Here is a 27,112-nt window from a genome sequence, read left to right on the forward strand (position 1 = left end):
GCCTTTTACTAGTGTATATATATATATATTATATATACACACATACCTATATACGACAGCATAATCGTCATGTAGAGATCGATATGACCCAAAAGTCAATGTTCTGGTTGATACAGATTCTGAGAAAAAAGAAATTAACCGAAATTACTGTACAATTAATGGGAAACGGACGGCTAAGAAGAGAAAACAATAATGGGAAACCGACGAAAATAATTGGGCAATTAGATATCGTCTGTCACAGGCTTGTAGCCAACGGAGATAAGAGGCTCGTCATTATTAAAATGCTTGGTGGTGACTCCAATTTGGCTGCTTGTGAATTATGATTATATGTTGCCGCCATCTCTTTCCCACCTTCGTTTCGCAATTCGTCGAATAAATAATCAGAGGATGCAGCTCTTTGCTTGGAAATTTGTGCAACAAATAGCAGATTTTATTCTTACGTAAAAAGGAAGAGAAATTTTAATCATCTTCGTATTATATACTATATATAATTTTTTAAATTTTAATTTTTTTATGAAATATATAGTGGATGAATGATAATGGGAAGAAATCAATTAGTTTAAAAAAACATAAAATAAAATAAAATAAAAAATGAGATGCGATGTGTAAGGACGATGAATAAAGGCACGAAGTAATAATGACCGTTTGAGTTATATATTAAGATGCGAAAAGGAAGTATTGTGTGTTTCGTAGTTCGACTGTCACTGAAGAGGAAGGGCTTCAAGCCATAGGGGTTCAATTTTTGCCAAAAGCAGAGGTTTTTGGAGGTGGGTTTGTAGAAACATGGAAGAACATGATACTATTGAGGAGAGCAGTGTGAGATTGGTGGGTAGTAGTGGTAGTGGCAGTGACTCCAGGTGGGTCGACGGTGCTGAACTGGATTTAGAGTCTCTTTCATTGTCTCTGCTCACTGGAAACGAGGGCAGAGAGGGGTATGGATCTATGAGAAGAAGGCTGGTGAAGAAGCCCAAGCGAGTTGATTCTCTTGATGGTGAAGCCATGGAGATTGCTGGCGCTCATGGCCACCATTCCAAGGTAAGATATAATTAGTTGTGTTTCAACTTTGGCATCTCATTGGCAGTTTTGAGAAACCCATATTATCCTTTTTCTTAAGTACTTATGCTAGTTTGTCACGTGATGCTTAATTTCAAATACATCACTTCGATTTTATGAAATAGGCCCGAATTTTGGGTAGGTGGATCTAAACTTTTGCTAGTAAGCGTCCTAAAATATATTATTGGTGTTTGTAATGGAATTTAAAGCTTTGAAAATGAAACATATGCTAGGTGATTTAAATGTTTCTGTTAAAACAGTTCTGTCGTTAAAAGAGGGTGTTGTGCTGTTGGCAAGTTTTTCTTATGGTCATGTTAGCTGTGTTTAATAGACAGCAACATGATAACTACTTTTCTTTATGCATCCTTGGAGACTTGAGGGTTTTCTGGCCATGTGAGATGGCTTGGAATTGTAGGTAAGAGCTGTAAATGTGGCGTTCATGACTATTGTCTGACTAGGGAACAGTTGTAAAACCTTCAGCAGATGGGATCGCTACCAACGGGGACACATTTTGAATTTTAGTTCCAGGTGGTATAGCAGAAAATCTGGCTTTAGTAAGAAAATCATACTAGGTGTGAAGTATGCATGGCTTTTGGTAGTAATTGAGGAGGAGTAATTTTACAAGATATATAGTGGTCCCAACTCCGTGGAGAAGGCATTATTTAATCACACACACGGACATGCATGTGCAAGTGCAGCCGGAAATGCTTTACTTGATCCTGTAATGAAATAGTTTACATGCAATGTTGTGGGCTGCTCATCTCTTTCTGAAGTCTACATCTCTAATGAATCAGGATCAAACCATGTGGCATACTATAGCATTAGCATTTCAAACTCTTGGTGTGGTGTACGGTGACATGGGCACGAGCCCTTTATATGTCTTCAGTGATGTGTTCAGCAAGGTGTCCATCGAGTCAGACGTTGACATCTTGGGGGCTTTATCTCTAGTTATGTATACAATTGCTCTTCTCCCTCTAGCAAAATATGTTTTCGTAGTACTCAAGGCCAATGATAATGGGGAAGGTAAGAACTCTCTAGTCTGAGTTACTTTATTTTTTCATTTTCTGCCATCTAGTGTAGCATATAATTATTAGGATGTGCTGATTCCGATTGTAGGAGGAACATTTGCACTGTACTCGCTGATTTGCAGATATGCAAATGTTAATCTGCTGCCAAATCGACAGGCAGCTGATGAATATATATCAAGTTTTCGCCTCAAACTGCCCACTCCAGAGTTGGAAAGGGCTCTAAACATAAAAGAGACTTTGGAAAGGAGATCATCCTTGAAAACCCTTCTGTTGCTGCTGGTTCTGATGGGGACTTCCATGATTATAGGAGATGGTATTCTAACCCCAGCAATATCAGGTACATTTTTTGCAAATATATTTTGCTACTAAAATATTTGGGAATTAAATTCGATATTCCTGATATTCTAGACACATTGTGGCTACAAGTAGCTAAATTCTACCAAATGTATTCGACCAATACATTTTTTATACTGTAATTTCAAGGGAGTGTTTGGAAAACTACAGAACTGGTTCATTCTGATTATTTTTATTGGTAAACAAAGTTTCATTGATCATAAGAATATACAAATTCCAAGTATACAGGACTTATACAAGAGCATCGCCTATACGTGCTGGTTCAGTCTGATTTTGAGCCAATTCTGAAATAAGAACTAGTCAAATCTTATGTTTGGTTCTGGTTTGCATTTTTTTAAGTAAGATTTTTATCATTAAAACAAGTAATAAGGCATAACCCAAGTTTTTTTTGTCGATAAGCAAGATTTTATTGATCAAAAGAATAGGCAAAAGCCCAAGTTTACGGGACATATACAAGAGCAACGCCTAGGCGTGCTAGTTTAGAGATACAAGGAATCCATGAAAAGACATGTCATGAAGATCAAGTACAATCAATCAATGAAGTAAAATATTGAAAAATAGAAGAGAGCACCTAATTACAAATTAGGAGCTAGAAAAGGAAACAAGAAAATCATGAAAAGTAGCCGCATTAAGAACAATAGGAGAGGCCTAAAGAAATAAAGGAAGAAAAAGCATCTAAGCTCCTCCAACGAGCATTTCCGGTCTTCAAAACTTTGGCCATTCCTTTCAAGCCAAATACATCACATGAGGCATAGAGGAATCATTATGGTTGCAATTTGGGGATTACCTTGGAAACCTTTCCAACGAGCCAGAAGATCCACCACCCTCCTAGTCATCACCCTTGCAATACCAGCCTTATTAAAAATCTCATCCCATAAAACCTTTGCCACCGCACAATAAAGTAATAAATGATCTATGGATTCACCACTCTTTTTACATATGTAGTACTAATTTGATACGATGAGACCACGCTTTCTCAAATTGTCTATTTGCAGAATTTTCCCATGGGAAGCCATCCAACCAAAGAAAGCAATCTTGAGAGGCACCTTACTCCGCCAAATGCTAAAACGCCCCGTACCTGGAGGACCAGGGAGTTAGTTCTTGTCTCTTAAAATCACAACTCAACAATTCAAAAATGTACTCTAAATGAAAACTACTCTATAGCATGTAAAACTCATTTATTTCAAATTTGACGTTCCTTTGTAACTAAGCTCCAAAGTGTAAACCTAAACAAGAAAATGAAACTCCACAAGTCTCAACTATTGCACCATTAACTCAAAATACTTACATAGTAAAGAATTAAATTCTTTAATAAATATTCCAATGGTCCCTTGTACCCTTTGGCACTTATTCAAAACTAGTAACCCACTTGTGCCGCTCAAGCACTTATTTCTCTGTGCTCAACTAGTAAAACCCATGCTTCCTATTCCCAATCTTCAACTGACACCTTAAAGCCCTCCGTGGTAGGGTTGTGCATTCCATGGATAGCCAAGTAAAACATAAATCACCAAGCTAGCAAAGCGATTGCACTTAGAAACCAGAGGCCACAATTTTACACGTGGCGAGGTCAGACATCAGAGGCCACTATTTTACACCCATGGCAAGGTTAGACATCAGAGGCCACAATTTTACACTCTTGACGAGGTCATGCATCAGAAGCCAAATTTATAAACCGGGCCTGTAACCAAACCAAAACAGAATCTTATGCCGCAGGATTTTCATATGCTGCAATAATAGGAATGGTATACTGATAAGATAAAATTATATAATCGGATAAATATTTCAGATTTCATATTCACAGTTTATGTAGTAGAGAAACAAAGTGCAAAAAGTTTCTCATGTCTACACCAGTCATAATAAAATGTCAGAGTCAGATTTCAAAGTTCAGAATAGAGATGAGTGGGGAAAATAACTAAAACCATTCTCATAAAAAAAAATGTAGGTTTTCACAAAACCAACCTTAGTTAGTTTTAGGAGTCTACTAGCATAGGAACACCGCTTACTTATCAAAAAATGAACACCGCTTACCTAGCTTTTGCAGTATACTATCTGAGCTTTGAACTCAAACAGAACCAGTATCATTACCTAATCCAAAATACCACTAATATATAAGTATCTCATATTAACATAGAGCCATACTACTAATAAAATTCTAAAGTCCAAACTATAGTTCAATACGAGCCTAATAAACAACCCATAAACCAAAATGGTCCATCATGGTGTCTTGGTTTTATTAAGGCCCAAGCACAACGTCCAACGCACTACTCCACCAATAAATTAGCCCAACCTAGGATTCACTGAAATTTCACCCCAATGCACATCACAATATACATTCATTCCCTCCTCCAACCACGACAATCATAACCAGGGAATCTCCAAATGCCAACAAATCATGAAATCATTCAACTACCAATGCCAACATCAAACATATAAAATGGGGCAACCCAAACTTCCAATGGGCACTATTACAAGAGCTACGAATTTAACTATGGTAACAAGGCTAAAGCTCAAGAGTACTTTACCAACTCTCGGAGCGGTGATCGGTCAGGTTCGACAGTGTGATTGCGTTGTCTATTGATGCTCGGGATGCTTTGTGATATTGAAAATACATCAAAACCAAATCCGAGAATAGTGAGGTGGCACACGGCGTAAGAACAAAATTGGACCAAGTGGGGTAATGGAAAAGAGTAAACGAGTAGAAATATGGGCTTACCATCGGTGGGATTGCGGCATGGAGTACGAGAACACTCAAGGTGGAGAGAGAGAGAGAGAGAGAGAGAGGACGTCTCGGTGGCATCCACGGCCTGTTGTGATGCCGACAAAGTTAGAAAGAGAGAGGGGGGAGAGAGGGTGAGTTGGTGCCAGTAATTACCGGTGTGGCGGCACAACTTGGAGAGGATGAAACGGCAGGGGAGACGGCACGAGCTGAGTTCCTGCTAATCAAAACAGAGGGGCGAACGACAATGGTCTAACACTGGCGGCATGAACGGTAGCTTAATCGAGCGGCAACCACATGGAAGAGAAAGAAACTAGTCGGAGAGAAGATTTGGGGGGGGAGAAAAGGGAAAAGGTGGGGCATCGAGGGCTGGGGAAGTTAAAAAAAGAAAAAGGCTTAATGAATCAGTGCGTTTTTCGCCTCTTTTTTTCTGTGGGCTGGGTCTTACAAATGCACTTCCAAGGAAAAGAGTTATGGGATTGACATGACATGACCATGTACAAGGATCAGACAGTGAACTTCTTGCTCCCTAGGTGAATTCATAGCAACCCATCCACCTCAACACTACCAATATTTGAAGCATACAACAGCCTGAAAAATTCAGAGATATCACTCACTTCCCAATCCTGGGCGACTCAAAGAAAACACACATTCCACTATAAAAATCCATCGGAGTTGTCCAAATAACCCGCCATGGAAGCATCCTTTTCATAAGCAATTCTGAAAAGGGAAGGAAATGCAAACTTGAGGGCCGTATCCCTTCACCAAATTTCATGCCAAAATCTGACCCAAGATCCCTAGTCAACCACAAATCTAAAATGACTAACAATCTCCCCCCCTCCCAAAAAAAAAAACCATTCTGAATAGGTTTCCACAACCGCACACCATACGCACCTCTCACTTCCTTAGGGTTGGAATCGATGATGATCCTCCATAACGATTCCCTTTGTCGATGATATTGTCATAACCATTTCCTGAGAAGATTCTTATTAAAAGTTCTTAACTTTCGGACTCCCGACCCTCTGCTTGTAATGGGGGCACAAACATTTTCCCAACTAACTGAGTGGAATTTGTTCTGCCCCCAATACCTCCCCACAAGAATGCATGAAAAATCTTCTCAATTTGGTTAGCCACACTTGCAAGCAAAGGAAGTAATGATAGAAATACGTGAAAATGTTAGAAAGAGTGCTCTTAATTAAGGTGATTCTTCCTCCTTTGGTTTACGTGCAATTTGTCCAGCCCTATATGGTATTTTGAGCCCTGTATGGATGCACGTGTGCACTAAGTCTGAAAGAAAAAGTAAAATAAATTATAAGGACTACTTTCAATTTTTTTTTTTATTTAAGTAATAAGAAGTTTTATTGAGTCAAGCAAATGGGCTACTTTCAATTTAAAACTAAAACAAAAAAAAAATAAACGAGAGAGAGAAAAAGAACAGAGAGAGACACCAGTTTCATATTAAGAACTAGTTTTCATTGTTTGCCAATTGTATATTGCCGTCTGGCATGCTAGGGGTTTGTCCCTTGACCATCCCACCTATGTAATTCAATATGTGCATGAATGTATATATGCGTGTCCATGTGCCCATTGTCTGTAGTTCTGTTTGTTGAGCAATGCTGATCTCCATTGCTTTAGAATTATCTAGAGATCATAAGTCTTGACCACCAACCAAACTTATTTGTATGGGGTGTGGCGGTGTGCATATCGTCTTCTCATAGTCTAATTTGGATTACATTGACACTGCAACTTCTATCCTGTAATATGTTTCGTAGGATTGGGAATAGGAAACTAAACAGATGCTCATCCAGAATGAGTTTGGTTGCATATATTATTACATAATAAAGAGGATGCTACACGTCGTTTGGATAAAGGATAGTAAACTGTTCTCTTCATTTCAGATTATTTCCGTTTTACATTATTCTTTCATTCTTTGTAATTAGAAACTTGTAGTCGTTTTGGGTAACTGATTCAGTTAGTTTGTTAGTGAACAGTGCCTATATTTAGTTGTATTATTCTGCTTTGAGAGATATGAGAAATACGACACACACGGAAAAGTTTTCTTCCAGACCTTCTCTGCAACTCGTCTTTTCCCCTGTTTCCTTCCGCAACCTTACATGGTATCAAGAGCCAGCGCGCAACCTCCATGGAAGACCAACTCGAAAGCTCTGCAGACTCTTCTTCCATTCACGCATCTGGCCATTCCAACCCCAACCCAAATACCCCTCGTACCGACAATATGGCCCGATACCTTAACTTGAGCGATCCCGGAAACCCATTTCAGCTAGATAACGGCGACAATCCCGCTGTTATTCTCGTCACTGATTTGCTCACAACCGATAACTACATCACTTGGTCGCGTGCTATGCGACGGGCCCTTCGTGCCAAAAACAAATTGGGGTTTATTTCTGGAGATATCCCCAAACCAATCGAACCCATGGATCCTCTTCTTGAGCTCTGGGAGCGTTGCAACGACATGGTGGTGTCGTGGATCCAGAACTCCATCAGTTCTTCAATCAAGTCGAGCGTGGTCTTTGTTGATGATGCGCGCGATATATGGCTTGATCTTCAAGCCCGATTCTCCCATCAGAATGGTCCACGGATTTTTCAGTTAAAGAAAACTCTAGCCAGTCTTAATCAAGACACAGACTCTGTAAGTATCTACTATGGTAAGCTCAAAACTCTTTGGGATGAGCTTTCAATTTATGATCCGATTCCTGTGTGTACTTGTGGAACTGCGAAAACCCTTTTGGATAGATATCAACGTGATTGTGTATTTCAATTTCTTATGGGTCTGCATGATAGCTATTCTAATGTTCGTGACCAGATAATGTTGTTAGACCCTCTTCCACCCGTGAGCAAAATTTTCTCCCTCATTCAACAACAGGAGCGACAACACCAACTTCTTTCCCACCAACCATCTCCTGAGTCCATGGCTTTAGCCATCAATAGGCCTTTTACCCAACCTGCTAGAACCACAAATCAGACCAAAAATACCACTAAGAAAGACCGTGCTTATTGCACACATTGCAAAATTTCTGGTCACACGTTTGAAACATGTTTTAAGGCTGGAAATGCTGCACCCCCTGTCTGTTCTCACTGCAATTTATCTGGTCACACCATGGAGAGGTGCTACAAACTGCATGGCTATCCACCTGGCCATAAGTTTTTTAACAAAAACACCAATTCCACTGTTCTTGCCACACAAGCTACATTGTCTCCTGCTTCTGACCTTGATACAGTTAGTGACGAAAGAGTGGGTTTAACTCGAGCTCAGTATCAGCAACTACTAGCTCTACTTCAGCCACGGGAACCTTCTGCTGTTCAGCCTCCCTCTCATTCAATTCAGTCCAATCTCACCTCTGCCAATATGCCTAACCCGCCACTCAACTTTTCTGGTATTTCTCTTTGCCTCTCTACATGCACACACATTCCACCTCACTCCACAAATATTCCTTGGATCATTGACACCGGTGCAACGGATCACATGGTCTGCTGCACCTCACTACTCACAACCATCACTGCCCATGTTAATTATTCTGTTAAAATGCCAAACGGCACTGAGGCCCCTGTCACTCACATTGGCTCTATCCAACTCACTCCATCAATTTGTCTACACGAAGTTTTATGCATACCTTCTTTTCAATTTAATTTAATTTCTGCAAAAAAATTGGCTGCTGCTCTCACTTGCTGTTTAGTTTTCTTGTCTGATTGTTGTCTTATTCAGGACCTTTTATCTTGGACAACGATTGGGAAGGGTGAAGTACGGAGTGGCCTCTATCATTTCTTGAGAACTGAGGTCTCCCCTTCCACTTTAGTCACTAAACTTTCAACCTTCTCCACTGCTGCCTTTTCTGGTTCAGCCTCTATTTTCCACCATACGGATGTTACTAACCTATGGCATTGTCGCCTAGGTCATCCTTCTTTTCCTTGTATTAATCTGATTACAGATCCCATTGTAAAGAAAGATGTTTCATCTATCAATACAAAACCTTGTTACGTTTGTCCATTGGCTAAGCTCCATCGATTGCCCTTTCCTCACAGCCAACATAAGACTTCTAGACCTTTTGAGATAATACACTGTGACCTATGGGGGCCTTGCTCAACTGTTGCATATGATGGTTCCAAATTTTTTCTAACAATAATTGATGACTACACAAGAAGTACTTGGCTGTACCTTCTCCACAATAAATCTGAAACCAGAAAATGTATCACTTCTTTTTCTAACTTGGTTGAAAATCAATTTGACCACAAAATCAAAATTTTACGAAGTGACAATGGAAGTGAATTCCAAATGACAGATTTTTTTAACCATAAAGGCATCATACATCAAAGAACTTGTGTTGCCACCCCACAACAAAATGACATTGTGGAAAGAAAACACCAACACTTACTTAATGTAGCTCGAGCACTCAAAATACAAGCTGGCCTCCCACTTGAATATTGGAATGATTGCGTTTTAACCGCCACTTATTTAATTAATCGAACCCCCACTCCTCTTCTTCAAAACAAAACTCCCCATGAACTTTTGTTTAACTCAAAGCCAGTGTATGCACACATGAAAATTTTTGGCTCACTTTGTTTTGCAACAACACTCCCTCAAGGGAGGAAAAAGTTTGAACCCCGAGGTCGCATGTGTATCTTTCTTGGCTATCCCTTTGGCATCAAGGGATATAAACTTCTTGACCTTGACACCAAATCAACCTTCACCTCTAGGGATGTTATTTTTCATGAGACGATATTCCCTTTTCACTCACTCACTTCCAACATTTCTCCACCCTCACATAATGATTTTGTCTTCACCAAACCACTTCCAAACCTACTTGATTTTCCCCATACAGCTATACAATCTCATCCCATGCCGTCACAAAATAATTCTGGGCAGCCCACCACTTCTCCCAAAAATACAGCAACAACACCTCACACTTCTCCCTCTCCTCCTCACACAAATACCACTACACCTTCCTCCCTCACACCCCCTCTTCGCAGGACAACAAGGGTAAGGAAAGCTCCTCAATATCTTCAAGACTTCCACTGTCAACAGGCCATACTCCCTGCTTCACCACCATTGCTGTCCAAGCTGGAAGACACTGTTTCAGGTAGCAATTATTCTTTATCAAACTATCTCACATACCAGAAATTCTCTCCCTCATTTACTGCCTTTTCCACTTCAATTTCTTCCATTTCTGACCCACAAACATACAAGCAAGCACTTACGGACCCTGGCTGGTGTGAAGCTATGAATTCTGAACTGCAAGCTTTAGAGCAAAACAACACTTGGCTCATCACTGACCTTCCCCCTGGAAAAGTAGCAATAGACTGTAAATATGTGTACAAGACAAAGTTTAACTCAGATGGGACTGTTGAGAGGCTGAAAGCTAGGCTTGTCGCCAAAGGTTTCACCCAACAAGAGGGTATTGACTATACGGAGACTTTCTCTCCTGTTGTTAAATTAGTCACTGTTCGGGTTTTACTTTCAATAGCAGCTGTTAAAGGCTGGTTTATCCATCAATTTGATGTCAACAACGCATTTCTCCACGGTGATTTGGAAGAGGAGATCTACATGCGTAAACCCCCGGGATACACAAAATGAGGACCTCACCAAGTGTGCAAATTGCTTAAGAGTTTATATGGCCTCAAACAAGCTTCAAGACAATGGTACTCCAAATTTTCTTCCTCTCTTCTTACTTTTGGTTTTAACCAATCTAAGGCCGATTATAGCCTTTTCACTAAATCTGAAGGCACTTCATTTACTGCATTGCTAGTATATGTTGATGACATTATTGTGGCTGGAAATTGCTCTTCTTCTATTGCTTCTCTCAAAGCTTTCCTCAATAGTCACTTTAAAATCAAAGACCTTGGGTCCTTGCGTTATTTTCTTGGCTTGGAAGTTGCCCGTTCATCCAAAGGCATCCATTTATGTCAAAGAAAATACGCGTTGGATATCCTAGCCGACTCGGGTACACTTGGGAGCAAGCCTCTCAAAATTCCCCTTGATCAGAATTTTAAGATCAGCAGAACCACTGGTGTTCTTCTAGCTGATCCAAGCCTCTACCATCGACTCATTGGCCGTTTATTGTACTTAACACTTACTAGGCCCGACATATGTTATGCTGTACAACTTTTGAGTCAATTTATGGATCATCCTACATCTACACATATGGCTACTGCACACAAAGTATTGAGATACATCAAAGCTGCCCCTGGTCAAGGCATTTTGCTGTCCTCTACTTCTCAGCTCCAACTCAAGGCTTTTTGTGACTCCGATTGGGCCTCTTGTCCCGACACTCGCCGTTCAGTTACTGGTTATTGTATCTTCCTCGGTAACTCCCTGGTTTCTTGGAAAACAAAGAAGCAATCAGTTGTTTCTCGCTCATCGGCTGAAGCCGAGTACCGTTCCATGGCCTCTACTTGTTGTGAACTCACTTGGTTGAGATATTTACTTGCTGACTTTCAGATTTCTCATTCTCAATCTGCTGCACTTTATTGTGACAATCAGGCGGCTTTACACATAGCTGCAAATCCGGTCTTTCACGAGCGAACTAAACACATTGAGATGGATTGTCACCTAGTTCGGGACAAGATTCAAGAAGGCAGCATCACTACTTATCATGTTCCTTCTCACAGCCAGCTAGCAGATATGTTTACTAAAGCTCTACCTTCATTCCTTCTCAAGACTCATCTTTCCAAGATGGGAATAGCAAACCTCTATTCTCCATCTTGCGGAGGGCTATTACATAATAAAGAGGATGCTACACGTCGTTTGGATAAAGGATAGTAAACTGTTCTCTTCATTTCAGATTATTTCCGTTTCATTTCAGATTATTTCATTTCAGATTAGTTCCGTTTTAGATTATTTCCGCCTGATTATTGTGACAATCAGGCGGCTTTACACATAGCTGCAAATCCGGTCTTTCACGAGCGAACTAAACACATTGAGATGGATTGTCACCTAGTTCGGGACAAGATTCAAGAAGGCAGCATCACTACTTATCATGTTCCTTCTCACAGCCAGCTAGCAGATATGTTTACTAAAGCTCTACCTTCATTCCTTCTCAAGACTCATCTTTCCAAGATGGGAATAGCAAACCTCTATTCTCCATCTTGCGGAGGGCTATTACATAATAAAGAGGATGCTACACGTCGTTTGGATAAAGGATAGTAAACTGTTCTCTTCATTTCAGATTATTTCCGTTTTACATTATTTTTTCATTCTTTGTAATTAGAAACTTGTAGTCGTTTTGGGTAACTGATTCAGTTAGTTTGTTAGTGAACAGTGCCTATATTTAGTTGTATTATTCTGCTTTGAGAGATATGAGAAATACGACACACACGGAAAAGTTTTCTTCCAGACCTTCTCTGCAACTCGTCTTTTCCCCTGTTTCCTTCCGCAACCTTACATATATTGCAGATCATTGTTAAAATTCTTGTCTAGAGTTATCTTCAATTTGATTTCATGCTTTGTTTCATGGGAAAAGAATGTTTGCTTCTTTAGAAGGGGCAAAAATCTTAAAGAAGTGCAGGATTACCTTTTAAGCCATACCATCTTTGGTGTTGTAGGGACAAAAAGACTTGATTGACTTCACTTATTTCTCTTTATCCAGAACCATATATCTTTGAACTGGAATACCCATGCTAGCACCTTGCAATAATGGGCTATTTTGTTGTTACAGATGTACTTTAGTTACACCCAGCAATATCATGAGCCGAAATGCTTCTTATTTTTGTCTTATTTATAGGGCAGCAACCATATCAATTCCTTAAATGGGACAAAGGTTTTCTTGACTTGTCTGAGTTGATAAATGACTTTTGGAAGCAAAGTGTTCTTATATTACACACCTGTATGCGCCTTTTGTATAGTTTATAAAGTTTTATGACTTACCAAAAAAATACTAAACACTAGGAATTGCAATAACGTGATCACTTTTGATGCACAACATTTGCTGCTAGGGTTTATGCTAACATATAATAATTTTTCTTGTTACAGTGATGTCTGCCACAAGTGGTCTGAAGGGTGAAATAGAAGGTTTTGGTACAAGTGAGTACCTTCCCTTTTGTTTCAAGTACTTGAGGTTTATTTGATTACCAGGCATAGGAAAGAACTGAAAGTTGGGGGATTTATAACTGGTGGGTGATTGGGTTAGGATAATGAGGTTCGTTAGGATAATGAGGTTCCAAGTTTTTATTAATCATTCTGATAATCACTATAAAAAAGACAATTATGATATCGTGGCAATCATAAAGAAATGTTTTGAGTGAATCAGTTTGTCTGTTGAGATTGCTCTTTGTAAATTTCTCCTTGAAACTGCATGACTTTAAGTTGATATCTTGGCAATAAACTTGATGTCCGTCAACATAGATAATCACTGACAGTTCCGCGTTATGCTGGATGGCCTGAACAATCTTATTAGTCTCTCTGCCTTGCATGATACAGTTTTAAGACTAATTAGCATTTGCATTTCCAACAGTCCAATTGATACATTTTCTTTTTGTATAGCTAATGAGTAGATATGTAGATGACAACCAATATGCATTTGCACAGGGTAGCCTATAATCTGATTGTTTTCATTTACAGGTGCTGTAGTTATCATTTCAATCTTTATGCTCGTGGCGTTGTTCAGCATACAGCAGTTTGGGACTGGTAAAGTTGGTTTTATGTTCGCTCCTGTACTTGCTTTGTGGTTCTTCTCTCTGGGATCCATTGGAATTTACAATCTAGTGAAGCATGATATTACTGTTCTAAGGGCATTGAATCCTGCTTATATCTATTTCTTCTTCAAGAAGAACAGCAAAGATGCATGGTCAGCTCTTGGTGGTTGTGTTCTATGCATTACAGGTATGTCTCACTTTAAAAACCTGCAGGTTGACTAGCAATGGTTTTTGGATGTCTATGCCGACTGTCAGAAATAATTAGATCCTCTCCAAAAGAGATAAGCCCCTACCTACTCTTGTTTCTGAAATCTTCTAACCTCAACAGCTGCTATTTTCTTTTACATATCCAAGTGTTTTTCTTGATTCTTGAAGTTGAAATCGTGAAGACATTGCATCCACCCCTAAAATACTAGGTTTTGTGCTAAGGCTTATTAAGAAGATAGAGAAGGAAGTTGGGGAAGAATGATGGCTTGATATAATCATCTACCTGGTTCTTACTATTCAAATATATGTTCATTTTAATGACTAATACAATATGCGGAAAAAAGAAAGTAATTAAATATGCTAGCATCAAAATTTTGTGTCGGGACTATGTTCTGGGCATCCGATGCCAACAAAAAAAAGGAATTGCTGGGTCAAAATTGTTTTTGCAGTACCGGTTTTCATACCAAGGATTTAGGCAAACCTAAGTATTTTATTTGTGTTGAAGTTGCTAGGTCTAAGAATTGGTATCTCAAATGAAATATATACATGAACTATTAGAAGAAATTAATTTGTTAGATGTTAACATGGATCCAAATCACAAACTCTTGAAAGATTAAGGAGCATTATTTAGAAATCTTTGTAGATATATTATTGCCTAGCATTACATCACCATGGGATATCGTACCAACACCAACCATCTCATATACAGTTACTAAGCCAGGTTTTAGAATCTTAAGACTAAGTTAGAATATTTCCTTCTTAGGTATCCTTAACAATCACAATATCAATATCAATATCATTCACATATCCTACAAAAAGAATGTATATTAGGATGCAAGTAAAATACTGAACTGTTAATTTTGGGATCTGCAAGGATAAAGTCCAATACTGCCTAAAAAAACTTGATAAACGACTATCTCGGCGATTGTTTTAGACCGAAGGAAGTCTTCTTCAATTTGTATATACCACTTGGAATTCCTCTCGAAGTGACAAGTCTAGGTAGTTGCCTAATATAGACTTTCTCATGAGAGTCGCCATCTAAGAAGGAAGACATAGATCTTGACAACCAGAGAAAGTCTTTGCATAATAAATGTCATAAATATGTGCCTAATCTTTAGCCACGAGTCTTGCCTTCAAATTTTAAACAGGAGATTCCTGGTATTTGAAGCATGGATTGCTCATGATAGCTTCATGCAGCAAGTGATAGCTTGCATGTCAGAATGAGAAACAGGCTTTTTGCTCATTCTTTTTCGAAATTTTCTTATGAAATTTCTGAAACAAGAATGTTTTTATTGAAATTGTATGTTGTTGTTGCAGGAGCGGAGGCCATGTTTGCCGATCTAGGTCATTTTTCTGTTAGAGCCATACAGGTTTGTTTCTGCACTAGCTCAATTTATTTTTTCATCATAACCTCATAGATTTGCTTTACCAGAGGATTCTTACAAGTAACCCATACTAATATCCAGATTGCATTTACTTGTGTGGTGTTTCCCTGCCTTCTCTTGGCTTACATGGGCCAAGCTGCTTATCTGATGAAACACCCAGATTCTGCAGAAAGAATATTCTACGACTCTGTGCCAGGTGATACCTTCTGACAATAGGGCTGACATTTGTCCTACAAACTAAATAGTATTTCACGTTATGCTAAACATAAACATGTGCATATTTAACACTTGTATTGACACTTCCTGTTCCTGGACCTTGTGAACAAACAGACGCTTTGTTCTGGCCAGTTTTTGTGATAGCAACCCTTGCTGCCATGATTGCAAGCCAAGCCATGATATCTGCTACATTTTCGTGCGTGAAGCAATCTATGGCTCTTGGATGCTTCCCAAGACTGAAGATCATTCACACCTCAAGAAGGCAGATGGGTCAAATTTACATCCCTGTAATGAATTGGTTTTTAATGATCATGTGCATACTGGTAGTTGCCATCTTTCAGAGCACAACGGATATTGCTAATGCATATGGTTAAGTATTTCCTCCTATTATTCTTCCTGGTTGCATCATTTAAGAAACTACTCCAAGGATTTATATGGAGTTCTACATTGTATATTGATTTTCCTATCGATTTATATATCCTATTTGTTTTCATCCGCTTTGTTGTTAAAATAATGTGTCTATTGTTGGTTTTGTGGAGCCTAGTTTGTGAGCTGAGAAAACCAAGTAGAAAGTTCGCTCGAAGCTCACGTGACAGGTAGCTCGAGCGAAGCTCAGGTAGAGAATTTACTCGAGTCTCACTCAACAGGCTGCTCGAACGAATATTGGATAGAGATTTCGCTCAAGGCGCGCTCGAGCTATCTGTTTTTCTAGGGTTTCCTTTGTATAACGATATATATGTTATTATATGTGTTTTGTGGGAAGGTTGAGCAGCGTTAAATAGAGATAAAAAGTGAGAGAGGCAGCCCTTGTGTGTATGTGTGTGTGTGTGTGTGTGTGAGAGAGAGAGAGAGAGAGAGAGACATTGTATTGTTCCACGGTGTTCCTACTTTTGTCGAAATAAAATCCTCTGTAGCTCTGTGGATGTAGGCACATTGCCGAACCACGTTAACTTATTGTTGTGTGTTTATTGTTTACTTTCTTGTTGCTTGTTACTTGTTACTTGTCTGTAGCATTGTTGGTGTGAACCTATGGGGTGTGTCTAATTTCCCAGCATCTATTGGGTTTAAAATTATGGTCAATAAGTATTGCCGGAATTACGGCATATGCTTATCTTTTCACTCAACTTGTGATGCTTCGCTGACATTCAATTTTTTCTATTTCCTCAAAATGAATCCCCCCATTTTTGTTGACCTTTTCCGTAATACTAGTTATATAATGCTGATGGTGACAAATAATTCCTTCAATCTCAAAGTTTATGGATGTTATTGAGTAAGGACCATGAATGTTTATTTTCAAACACTATAGTAATTTAGCTCATGCACATCGACACTTATGCTAGTCTTAGTTTCTGCTGATACAATTCCATCTATTTTTCCAGGCATAGCCGAAGTTGGTGTCATGATTGTCAGCACCACCTTGGTGACGCTTGTAATGCTTCTAATTTGGCAGACCAACCTGTTTTTGGCTGTGTTCTTCCCACTGGTTTTTGGATCAGTAGAGCTCATCTACTTGTCAGCTGTGCTATCTAAAATAAAAGAGGGAGGTTGGCTTCCTCTTGCTTTTGCTGCCTGCTTCCTCTCAGTGATGTACACCTGGAACTATGGGAGTGTGTTAAAGTACCGGAGTGAAGTCAGGGGGAAGATATCCATGGACTTAATGCATGAGCTTGGTTTGACCCTTGGAACTGAAAGAGTCCCAGGAATTGGATTACTATACAATGAGCTAGTCCAAGGCATTCCTTCCAGCTTTGGACAGTTTTTACTGGGTCTTCCGGCTATTCACTCTACCATAGTGTTTGTTTGCATTAAATATGTCCCAGTCCCGGTGGTTCCTAAAGAGGAAAGGTTTCTGTTTCGAAGACTTTGCCCAAAAGACTACCATATGTTCCGCTGTGTTGCTCGATATGGTTACAAAGATGTCCGGAAGGAAGATCACCGTGCATTTGAACAACTTTTGGCTGAAAGTCTTGAGAAGTTCTTGAGAAAGGAGGCTTTAGATCTTGCATTGGAGGGCAGTATGAATGAGTTGGATTTTGATAGTGTTTCACTACTGAGGTCTAGGAATTCTGGGCCCCCTCCAGCTGGTGGTGGGAATGGGGATCTTAGGATTCCCCTGATGCACGATCAAAGACTGGAAGAAGCAGGTACTTCTACGTCAGAAGAAGCTGCCTCAGCACTGCCATCTGGTCTCATGTCACTGGATGAAGACCCGAGTCTGGAGTATGAGCTTTCAGCTCTTCGGGAGGCAATGGATTCTGGATTTACTTATATGCTTGCGCATGGTGAAGTGAGGGCAAAGAAAAACTCATTCTTCTTTAAGAAATTGGTAATAAATTATTTCTATGGATTCTTGAGAAGGAACTGTAGAGCAGGTGCTGCAAACATGAGGGTACCTCACATGAATATCATCCGTGTTGGAATGACATATATGGTCTAATCCGTTTATAGCGTTTCAGAATCTGTATTTTTTTTTTTTTATATTGATTTTGGATGCTCGTTGCTACCTCTATGCTGGAATTTGGGAAGTTCTTTAAAAATGAACTGGAAATGATACATCTTTACCATGATATTGGATGTCTGTTGTAACTCTTTGTATCCATGATAGGTTTCTTTTACCTTTAATGCACTCCCTTCCGTCTCCGGCATTCCTTCTACTACTTTTGTTAATGTTAATGTTAATGTTTGGGGTGCTACACGTACGTCCGCTCAACCTTTTTTGAAGCTAATATGAAGTAAACAGTGTTTTTATTGAATTTTGAAGGTCATTTTTGTCGTGATCAAACGTTAAAACTTGATCCATATAAAGCCTATTTTGAAAGGTTAGTTTTTTATCATCTCCGAAAGACCGCAGTAGTATTTTTGGAAACAAAATCATTGAGCTTTCTTGAGCTTTGAAGTCCACTATTTTTACCATTTTCTTCCTTGTTTTGTTCAACCATGATCCTCACGATCTTTTAATCTGCAGGCTGACTGGTGAACCGATCGATCGATGTTATATTTCTAGTCTCTAGCAGAATTTTGTTTGTAGAGTGAAACTATACTGGTTTGGAATATTGAATAGTGAGTTAAGATGAGATGAGTTGATATGTAAGTTGAATAAAAATATTATAAAGTTAAAACATTGTTAGAATATAATTTTTTAATATTTTTTTTTATTTGAAAAAGTTAAATTATTTATTTTATTTTTTTTAAAAGTTTAGAAAAATTATAATAATTAGATCAGTTGAGATGATTTCTGAAAACAAAGGAGGCCTCAAATGCAAGGTTTGAGCAAGTTTTTTGTGAAAAAGTGGATTTCACTAAAAAAATTAATTTTATATTTTATAATTATTCTACTTAGCAGCCTTACACCACATACCTAATGGTATAGGTTTTTATTTTTTTCCCTTCAATAGGTGTGTGGTGTAAAGTAGCCAAGTAGAATTTTTCATTTTTTTAAATATTTTTTCTTATAGAGTCCATTGTTTTACAAAAGAATTACGCGAGACTCTATATTTAAGTGTTTATATATAAAAATCGTCCAACAGACCAAAACGAGAGAAATAGTTATCCCCGACCCATGATGATGACTCAAGCCTCAACAAAGTGGCCAAAAACCCATGGTAGCAGTTCGAGGCGCTGGTACGGTATCTAAATGTACATTCATAACAGTGAATAAAAAATAAATACAGAAAATATAAGTAGAGAATGATATACACTTATTTACATGGTTCAACACAAGACCTATGGGTCATTTGGAGAATAAATCTATTATAATAGAAATATTTTACAATCTCTTATGATTTCTCGTACCTTAATATACAATGGAGATCGTGCAGTGACCCCTTTAGCCTAAAAAAAATCAAGAGAATAGCATCTTGTCTCACGAGGTTGAAGAAGCTCTCTTCTCCAACAGGAGCCACCCACAAGTCCTCATTTCTCATCTGATCAAATCCCCTTCTATTGAGCTCCTTGGGAGTGGAAAGGGAGGACAACTTTCTGTCATCTCATCATTTTCTCTCCAATGTCTGATTTGCTTTCCTCCATTAGCCTTTTCTTTGTCTTTTTCTCCCTTCTGTGTCTTACTTTCCCTCTTATCTTGTCCTCCCCTCCTTTATCCTATCCAACTTTGAAATGATTGTTGAAAAATCTCACCCTATTAAATCTTGTATCTTATAATCTGTAGTTTATCTATGAAAAGCTTGTTTACAAAAACAAAAAAACAAAATCCTTGGTGACCTTGTGCTGCACCTTTTCTCGACTCAGCTTTCCTTTGTCCCATAAAGATGAGATTTCTTCTTTATGGGTCTTATTTTTCTTTCACAAATTAATTTAGTAGCGGTAAGCTTTTCGAGATTTCTTCTGTAAAATTTGCTTTCTTCTTCCTTTGGTTATAAAGATGAGATGAGATGGAAGTTAAATAAATTTTTATTATAATATAATTTTTATTTTAAAATTTGAAAAAATTAAATTATTTATTATATTTTATTTAAAAATTAAAAAAAATTATAATGATTAGATAAAATAAAATAAGATAATCAAATAGTTTGTAAAATTATACTGGATTGCATTTAGATAGTAAGGTATTCTTAAATATTTGTATTAAAAAATAATAAAAAAATATTAAATAGAAATAAAAAAATATATAAAAAATAATAAATAAATAATAGAAATCTGGCAAGACGCGCAGGCTGCAGCTTGCAGAGACGTCCTTGTTGAATCTTGTGGAATCAAAAGCTTTATTTTGTAGTTGTTGGGCCAATTTTTCTTGCTCGGCTCTGGCAGAAAAGCAAAAGGCAGCAACTTTATGGGTTACTTATCCTACAAGGAATTGACGCTTTAGATCAATTATATATCGCCGTGAAAAATATGCCTTTCTCGCTGCTAAGTAGTCTCGACTCTCGATATTAAATAAAAAGTATTTTAGTCATAAAAAAAAATTTATAAATTAAGATAATTTGATAGGATATATTAAATTGTAAAATTATTTTAATTATAAATTAAAGTTAATATATTATATAAAACTATGTCAATTTATAAATTTATTAATTTTACAAGATTTCTATGTGGCTATAACATTTTTAAGTATTAAAATATTAAAAAAAGAAAATGATAGAAATCCCGTTGGATCTAGTTCATTTATTCTGTTCTAAATTTTTTTTTCTTAGTATTTTTTTAAGTAGTGATTAAGAAAATTTTATTTAATAATATTGTGAGTTTTTTTTTTAAATATTTAAAAGTGTTAAAAAATTATGTGAATTTTTTTTTCACATTATTTTTTAATACTTTTAAATATTTTTTTTTAATTTATAATATTATTAAATAATATTTTCTTAAGCACTATATAAAAATGCTAAAAATAAAAGAAACGGCATGTTTGAACGGATCTCAGCGGGATGTCTAGCATTGCCTTTAAAAAAATATTGCAAGTTCCTATCACATATCTTTTGCAAGTTCCTGCCACATATGAATATCCACGTTTAAGGGAAGCTTTCCACTTTCGACTGCTACTATGGGATCGGTAATAACCCTTTTTTGGTCCTTTTAATTTGAAAATTTGTACTAGTAATAACTAAGACAACTCATCTCAAATTAATAATTAATTAAGTTCATTGTATTTTCAATTTTTTATAAAAAAATTAAAATCATATCAACTTATTTTATATATTTAAACACATATCTCAATATATTTACATTTAAATATATTTTAATGAAACTTTTAAAATATTACTATTTATAAATCAACTCAGATGATTTGAGATTATCTCAACATCCAAACGCAACGTTACTAAGCATGCAATCAAGCTAATTATTATTATTTTATCATAATTAACTTATACGTAACAAGTTACTACTAATTATTTTCTATGAGTTCTCCCAACAAAAACTTGGAAACATTATAGGCATGTTCATCTAGATCGAATCTTTTTTGGGTCTGGCCTGGAACTCAGTTATCCGATTTTCAGTTACGGGTTCTGGTTTGAAACAAATCTGGACTAGTACCCACATAGAAAAACTTGGGTACTCCTAGACCGGTACCCTTTTTTTTCAGTTTGAATGTTTTTATTCTTTTTTGTTCATTTCTAGCAACTAAATGAACAAAAATTCAAAATGAAAATGCATATTATGTCCAATGAATCATTTATTTTATGATTTTTTTTTCTCTCTTCTCCATGTGGCTTTTTATTGGTGAACAAAGAACATATAGGTTTTGATTTAAAAAATTAAATAAATAGAGTTTAAATATTGCATCAACATTTTTTTTATGAAAAAACATTCATAACATGTAGGGCTTTGACTTTTTTTAAAAAAAAAATCGGGTGCAACCCGGAACTCAGGTTCCAGATTTTTTAAAAATTGGTTTCAATTCAAATTCTGGTCCGGATATGACTCAGGCTAACCCGATCCGAATTCAGGCCCAAGTTTGAAATCTGGGTTCCAAGATTGGAATCCGGATGAACAGTACTAGAAAATAAGCTTTTTAGGAAGAATTAATTCTCTAGCTAGGCATGAGGCATGTACTCCAACTACAAATTAATTGTTTCATGCGTTAACAAATTAAATTTCAAATTTGATCTACGGATAATATAATGTACAAATTGGGTTTTCAGTCTATTCTCTATTATTATTATTTTTTTTATAATGATAGGGTTACTAGTCTAGTCCTATTATTATTGATAGTTAATTTGAATTTTTTAATTAATTTTTAAGTATTTTTTTAACATCTTTAATTATTAAGAAAAAATATATAATTTTATTAATAATCACTTCTTTAATTATTAAGTAAAATTAAAAATTAAAAATATAAATATAAAAATAATAATAAATAAATAATGAGAGAATAATAATCTTATAATTATTCTTAATTTTTTTTTATGGATGGTGGGGCACTTGCTTACGTGTCATTTCAGGACAAATATTATGAGGACAAGCTAACTCATAGCTGTATGAAGCAATGTTTTGTATACCGTACCGGACATTGTGCCGGTCAAAGCATTAAAACGAAATATTTCAGTATCGGTATTGTTTCGGTATAGCGTTTCGGGATAACATTTCGGGATAGTCGATATATAAATAAATTATATTTTAAAATTATATTCTAAAATAATAGTCTATATATAAATAAATTATATATAAATACATATATATAAATTATAAATAGTCTAATCTGAATTGGGGGTCAAAAAATGAGCTTGTAGTTTGAAAAAATTAAAAAAAAAAAAATAAAGGCCGAAACACAGGTCGAAACGGCCGGTACCGGCCGGTACGGCTGGTATTTAGATCAGTACGAAATACAGATAGTACTTATACCAGCCCAGTGGCCGGTACGGCAAATACCGGCCGTACCGACCGGTACAAAACGATTTTTAAAACATTAGTACGAAGAATTTCAGCATTTAAAAAAAAATAATTAAGATTCTACTTTATGACACAAACAATTAAAAAAAATCATTATAAATGTGTCAATTAAAGGGTGGCTCACAATTAAAGTCACATGCCACAACCGTACTGGAGTGGATTAAGGGAATCATATATGCCACGTGGGGTGGATGTTTTTCTTTTAATTTATTTAATTATAATTATAGTATATAACACAAATATACAAGACAAAATGAGTTTGTATATTCAGCTAGCTAGAACTTAATTATCAAACAAAACCCTCTGTACGTTTATATGAGCTAGAAAACAAAGGGCATGCAAAAAGCTAGCTACCTAGCAAAGTTCGTACGTTGTTCATCACATTTGTCCAATTAAATATTATTTATGACAAACAACAAATTATGTCATTTCATGAACAAAAAAGAAAGACATGACTTATGATAACAAATCAAAGACTAATTAATTAATGATTTGTTTGGTTTGAATTAAAGAGTACTATAATTATATTAATTTCCAAAAATGGGCAGACAGGCAGGCAGTGTGTCATGTGTGGCTTCAAATTAGAGTTGGTGTGGCCCACAAGAGTGGGTGGAAGATTAATTTCAATCCATGTCATCATATTTTATTTTATTATTATAATTTTTATAAATTTATATATAAAATATAATAAATAATTTAATTTTTTTAATTTTAAAATAATAATAAGATTAAAAAATAAAATTTTATTTAATTTTTAACTATCATTCAAAACTCATTACGTTTCAATTCACTGACCTAATGTAAGTAGGTAATGTCAGGTCATGGGCTAGCACTCAAAAGAAAAGAAAAAGAGATGCAGAAAGATATATAGGCCGGATCAGGGGTTTGCATGCATCATCAATTACGTGGCCGGCAGGCCAGCATTAACGCATGAACTATGAAGTTGGCGTCAACGTCTACGACTCTACAGTACGTCGTGACCGATTGAGATAACGTCTTGAGTCAGCTAATGCCACTCGCAAATTAAAGTTTGATAACCAGGCGGTGACGAATATTATATGAAGGCCGATATAATATAATTAAAAAGTTAGAGATATTGCATAATATATTAAATAAAATTCAAGATGACTAGCAAGTCATGATCAGGATCGGAGATCAACTACTAGCTAGGGAAGGTGAAAATTGTTAAATATTTTAATATGAAATATTAAATATAATAATATTATAGGTAATAATCCTTTAACCTCTCAGCCTTATTTATAAATTTTTTATTATCAAAAAATATAAAATTTTGTATTTGACTGTGATTAATAGAGATATAGAGTTAATCTTATATCTTAAGAGTTTTCTTATCCCATTATAAATTATTTATTAATTGATAAGTTTTGAGCTATTTTAAATTCTATCAAGAAGAATCCGTGAGATATAGAATTTAAATAAAACTCTTACAAAAACTGCATGCATGGGATAAAACATCATACAAACCATACTAAATTATAAAACATGTATAGGATCGATCGAGTTAGGAGTACAGGCCCTTGAAAAAAAACAGGTCGGCAAAGAGGCTGTTGGTTCAATTAATACAGAGTGAAAAAAGGATCAGTTAATTTGACATAGGAAAAATATTTGCATCAACCTACTATTCATCACACACTCAACACACTTAGTATATTGAGGTTTAAAAAAAAAAAAAATTGAATATATAGTGTGTGAAGTGTGTAGGCTGATGCATAGAATTACCCTTTGACATATATATTCTCAAATATGTCTGTCTCATTCGATCGAATAGTAAAGTAGCAGTACCCATGAAAACGACGTACAATTGCTTAGCTAGCTGCTCCTTTGAGTAATTTCCTGCATCCAACTCATCACGTACAAGAAGACCCATCTGTTTTGGAGGACATTAAGTGACATCTCTCTCTCTCTCTCTCTCTCTCTCTCTCTCTCTATATATATATATATATATATATATGTATACATGTAGAAAGAGATGCTCGTGCATATAAACGTTCACGCATACAAGACAATTTACGCGCGTATTTGGATTTCTCAAAGTACTCATGATAGAAATTTGCTCAAGACAATAGAAATTTGAGTAACGAAGTTGAAATATCATGCACCATTTGTTCATGTACATGCATTAACGTAGGATACATGAAAACATATATAGATTCTGTTGATGACCAGAGCCGAAACACTTTAAATTATTGTAGTTTGTTCTATCTACGCGCGTGTGGGTGGAAATTAAGTAATTAATTAAGATAAATTATAATTGTAGTCATGAGTACGTAAATGTCGTATAATTATTTAAAAAAAATACATAAATACGAGATATCCATAAAAAAAAAAAAAAAAAATTATATTATAAACTCATATAATCTTATTGATTAATTAAGGCTAAATCCCACAATTCCTAGCTTTGAAATTGCTCGCTGGATGTGACACTCGTTGTACGACAAACTATGTTTGGAAAATGAATGCATGGGAGAACTTTTTAAGTCATGTTAACCATGTTTTTTAAAAACATGGGTTTTTGACCACGGTTGCCCAAATCAAGTACTTTTGTATGCATGCTTTGCCTAATTTAAATAAAGAAATAATTTGTATAAATTTTAAATAGATATATTTTAAGTAAATTTTTATAAAAAAAAATAGATCTTATATATTATAAAAAATTATAAAAAAATAATTTTTTATTAATATAACCAAATTTTTTATAAAAAAAAAAATTATACAAAATTTATCTATTTGAGACTTATTCTTAACATGACTCAAATAAATAAGTCGAATAAGTCTTTACATATTGAAGACTACAGTCAGTCCAAAAGAAGGGTTTGTTTACTTCTTAAATCCATCTCAACTCATCTCAACTTATCATTACAATATTTTTAAATTTCAATACAAAATATAATAAATAATTCAACTTATTTAAATCTTAAAATAATAATAATATTATTAAAAAATAATATTTTAACGATATTTTATCATCTCAACTCAACTCAACTCAACTCAATATTTAAATACAGCCTATAACATAATATATAATTCTTGACTAATAATTACTTAATTAATTAGTGGCTAGAGTATAATGCATGCCTGCATGCATGCTTAACCTAGCTATATATATATATACGTATGTAGGTTACGACACTTTGTTTTGTTTGTTTGCAATGGCGGCTTTTGAGAACTTGGCAAGGAGATTAGGCCGACCTCCTTCGTTGTTTTCGGGATGTGGGGCTTCTGCACGCATGCAGTTTATATATATATATATATATATATATATATATATATATATATATATATATATATAAAAGGATGATCTCCACCTAATAATACAAGGCCAGCTTTTCTTGCCAGATAATAAATCATAATATAAAAACAAGACCTATGTACATGATCGAGAGAGAGAGAGAGAGAGAGATTAGTTATATATTGTAATGCTTTGCTTGCGTTTTCAATTAATCGAGCAAAGTGGATATTATTTTTAGAAAAATTCTATTTCTAAGCCTCATACACCATACACCATCTTTTTTATGATTTCTTTAATTTTATTTTCTTATCAAATGTGTGGTATATAGATTATGAGTAGAATAATTCAATTATTTTAAGAATAATAAAATCAAAAAAACTTTAAAAAAATTTTAAAAAAATAAAAAAATTTTGGTGTGTGGTATATGAGCTTATGAATAGCAATGCTCTTATTTTTAATGCCCAAGCAGCTTGCTTCATCATGTATAAAACAAAGTGGATATTTTTAATTAGAGTAATGCTACATACAGTCATAAAATACATAATTATTATATAGTCATTTTGAAAAAGAGTTAATCCACTTATAAAAAATTAATTTCTTTTTATATAGATCCTAAATTTATTTACTTTTTTTAAAATGACTGCACAGCGCTTACACATTCACGATTGTAAATATCATTTCTCTTTTAATTATATATCTCATGTCATGTTTTGCTAGTAATAAGAGACATTTATTTTTTTATATATATGCAAAGGTAAAAGACCAACAGCTGATCAGAGAATAAAATTAATTAAATTGATGTCATCAGGATTATAAATTCTCATGTTATATATAAACTCCTCGATCTTACCTATTTTAAATAGATTACAGATAACTTATGCATCGTAATATATATTAATTATACAAATTATTTTTCTAT

The 27,112-nt window shown here is 35.7% G+C and overlaps 1 protein-coding gene across 2 annotated transcripts; it reads left to right on the forward strand.

Moving 5' to 3' along the window:
• Window positions 1-546: 546 nt before the first annotated feature.
• Window positions 547-18,204, forward strand: LOC109021590 (putative potassium transporter 12). 2 transcript variants are annotated; one of them, XM_035684246.1, is made up of 9 exons: window positions 547-1,035; window positions 1,848-2,076; window positions 2,170-2,418; window positions 13,136-13,186; window positions 13,724-13,984; window positions 15,322-15,374; window positions 15,471-15,585; window positions 15,720-15,974; window positions 16,985-18,204. In XM_035684246.1, exons 1-9 carry the CDS (start codon window positions 784-786, stop codon window positions 18,040-18,042), a joined length of 2,523 nt encoding a protein of 840 aa, XP_035540139.1. In that variant the 5' UTR covers window positions 547-783; the 3' UTR covers window positions 18,043-18,204. The 2 variants fall into 2 exon arrangements, with proteins under 2 accessions (XP_035540139.1, XP_035540140.1); XM_035684247.1 differs by lacking the exon at window positions 13,136-13,186.
• Window positions 18,205-27,112: the final 8,908 nt, after the last annotated feature.

This window comes from Juglans regia, chromosome 13 (genome assembly GCF_001411555.2).
Source record: "Juglans regia cultivar Chandler chromosome 13, Walnut 2.0, whole genome shotgun sequence".
Classification (NCBI taxonomy): domain Eukaryota; kingdom Viridiplantae; phylum Streptophyta; class Magnoliopsida; order Fagales; family Juglandaceae; genus Juglans; species Juglans regia.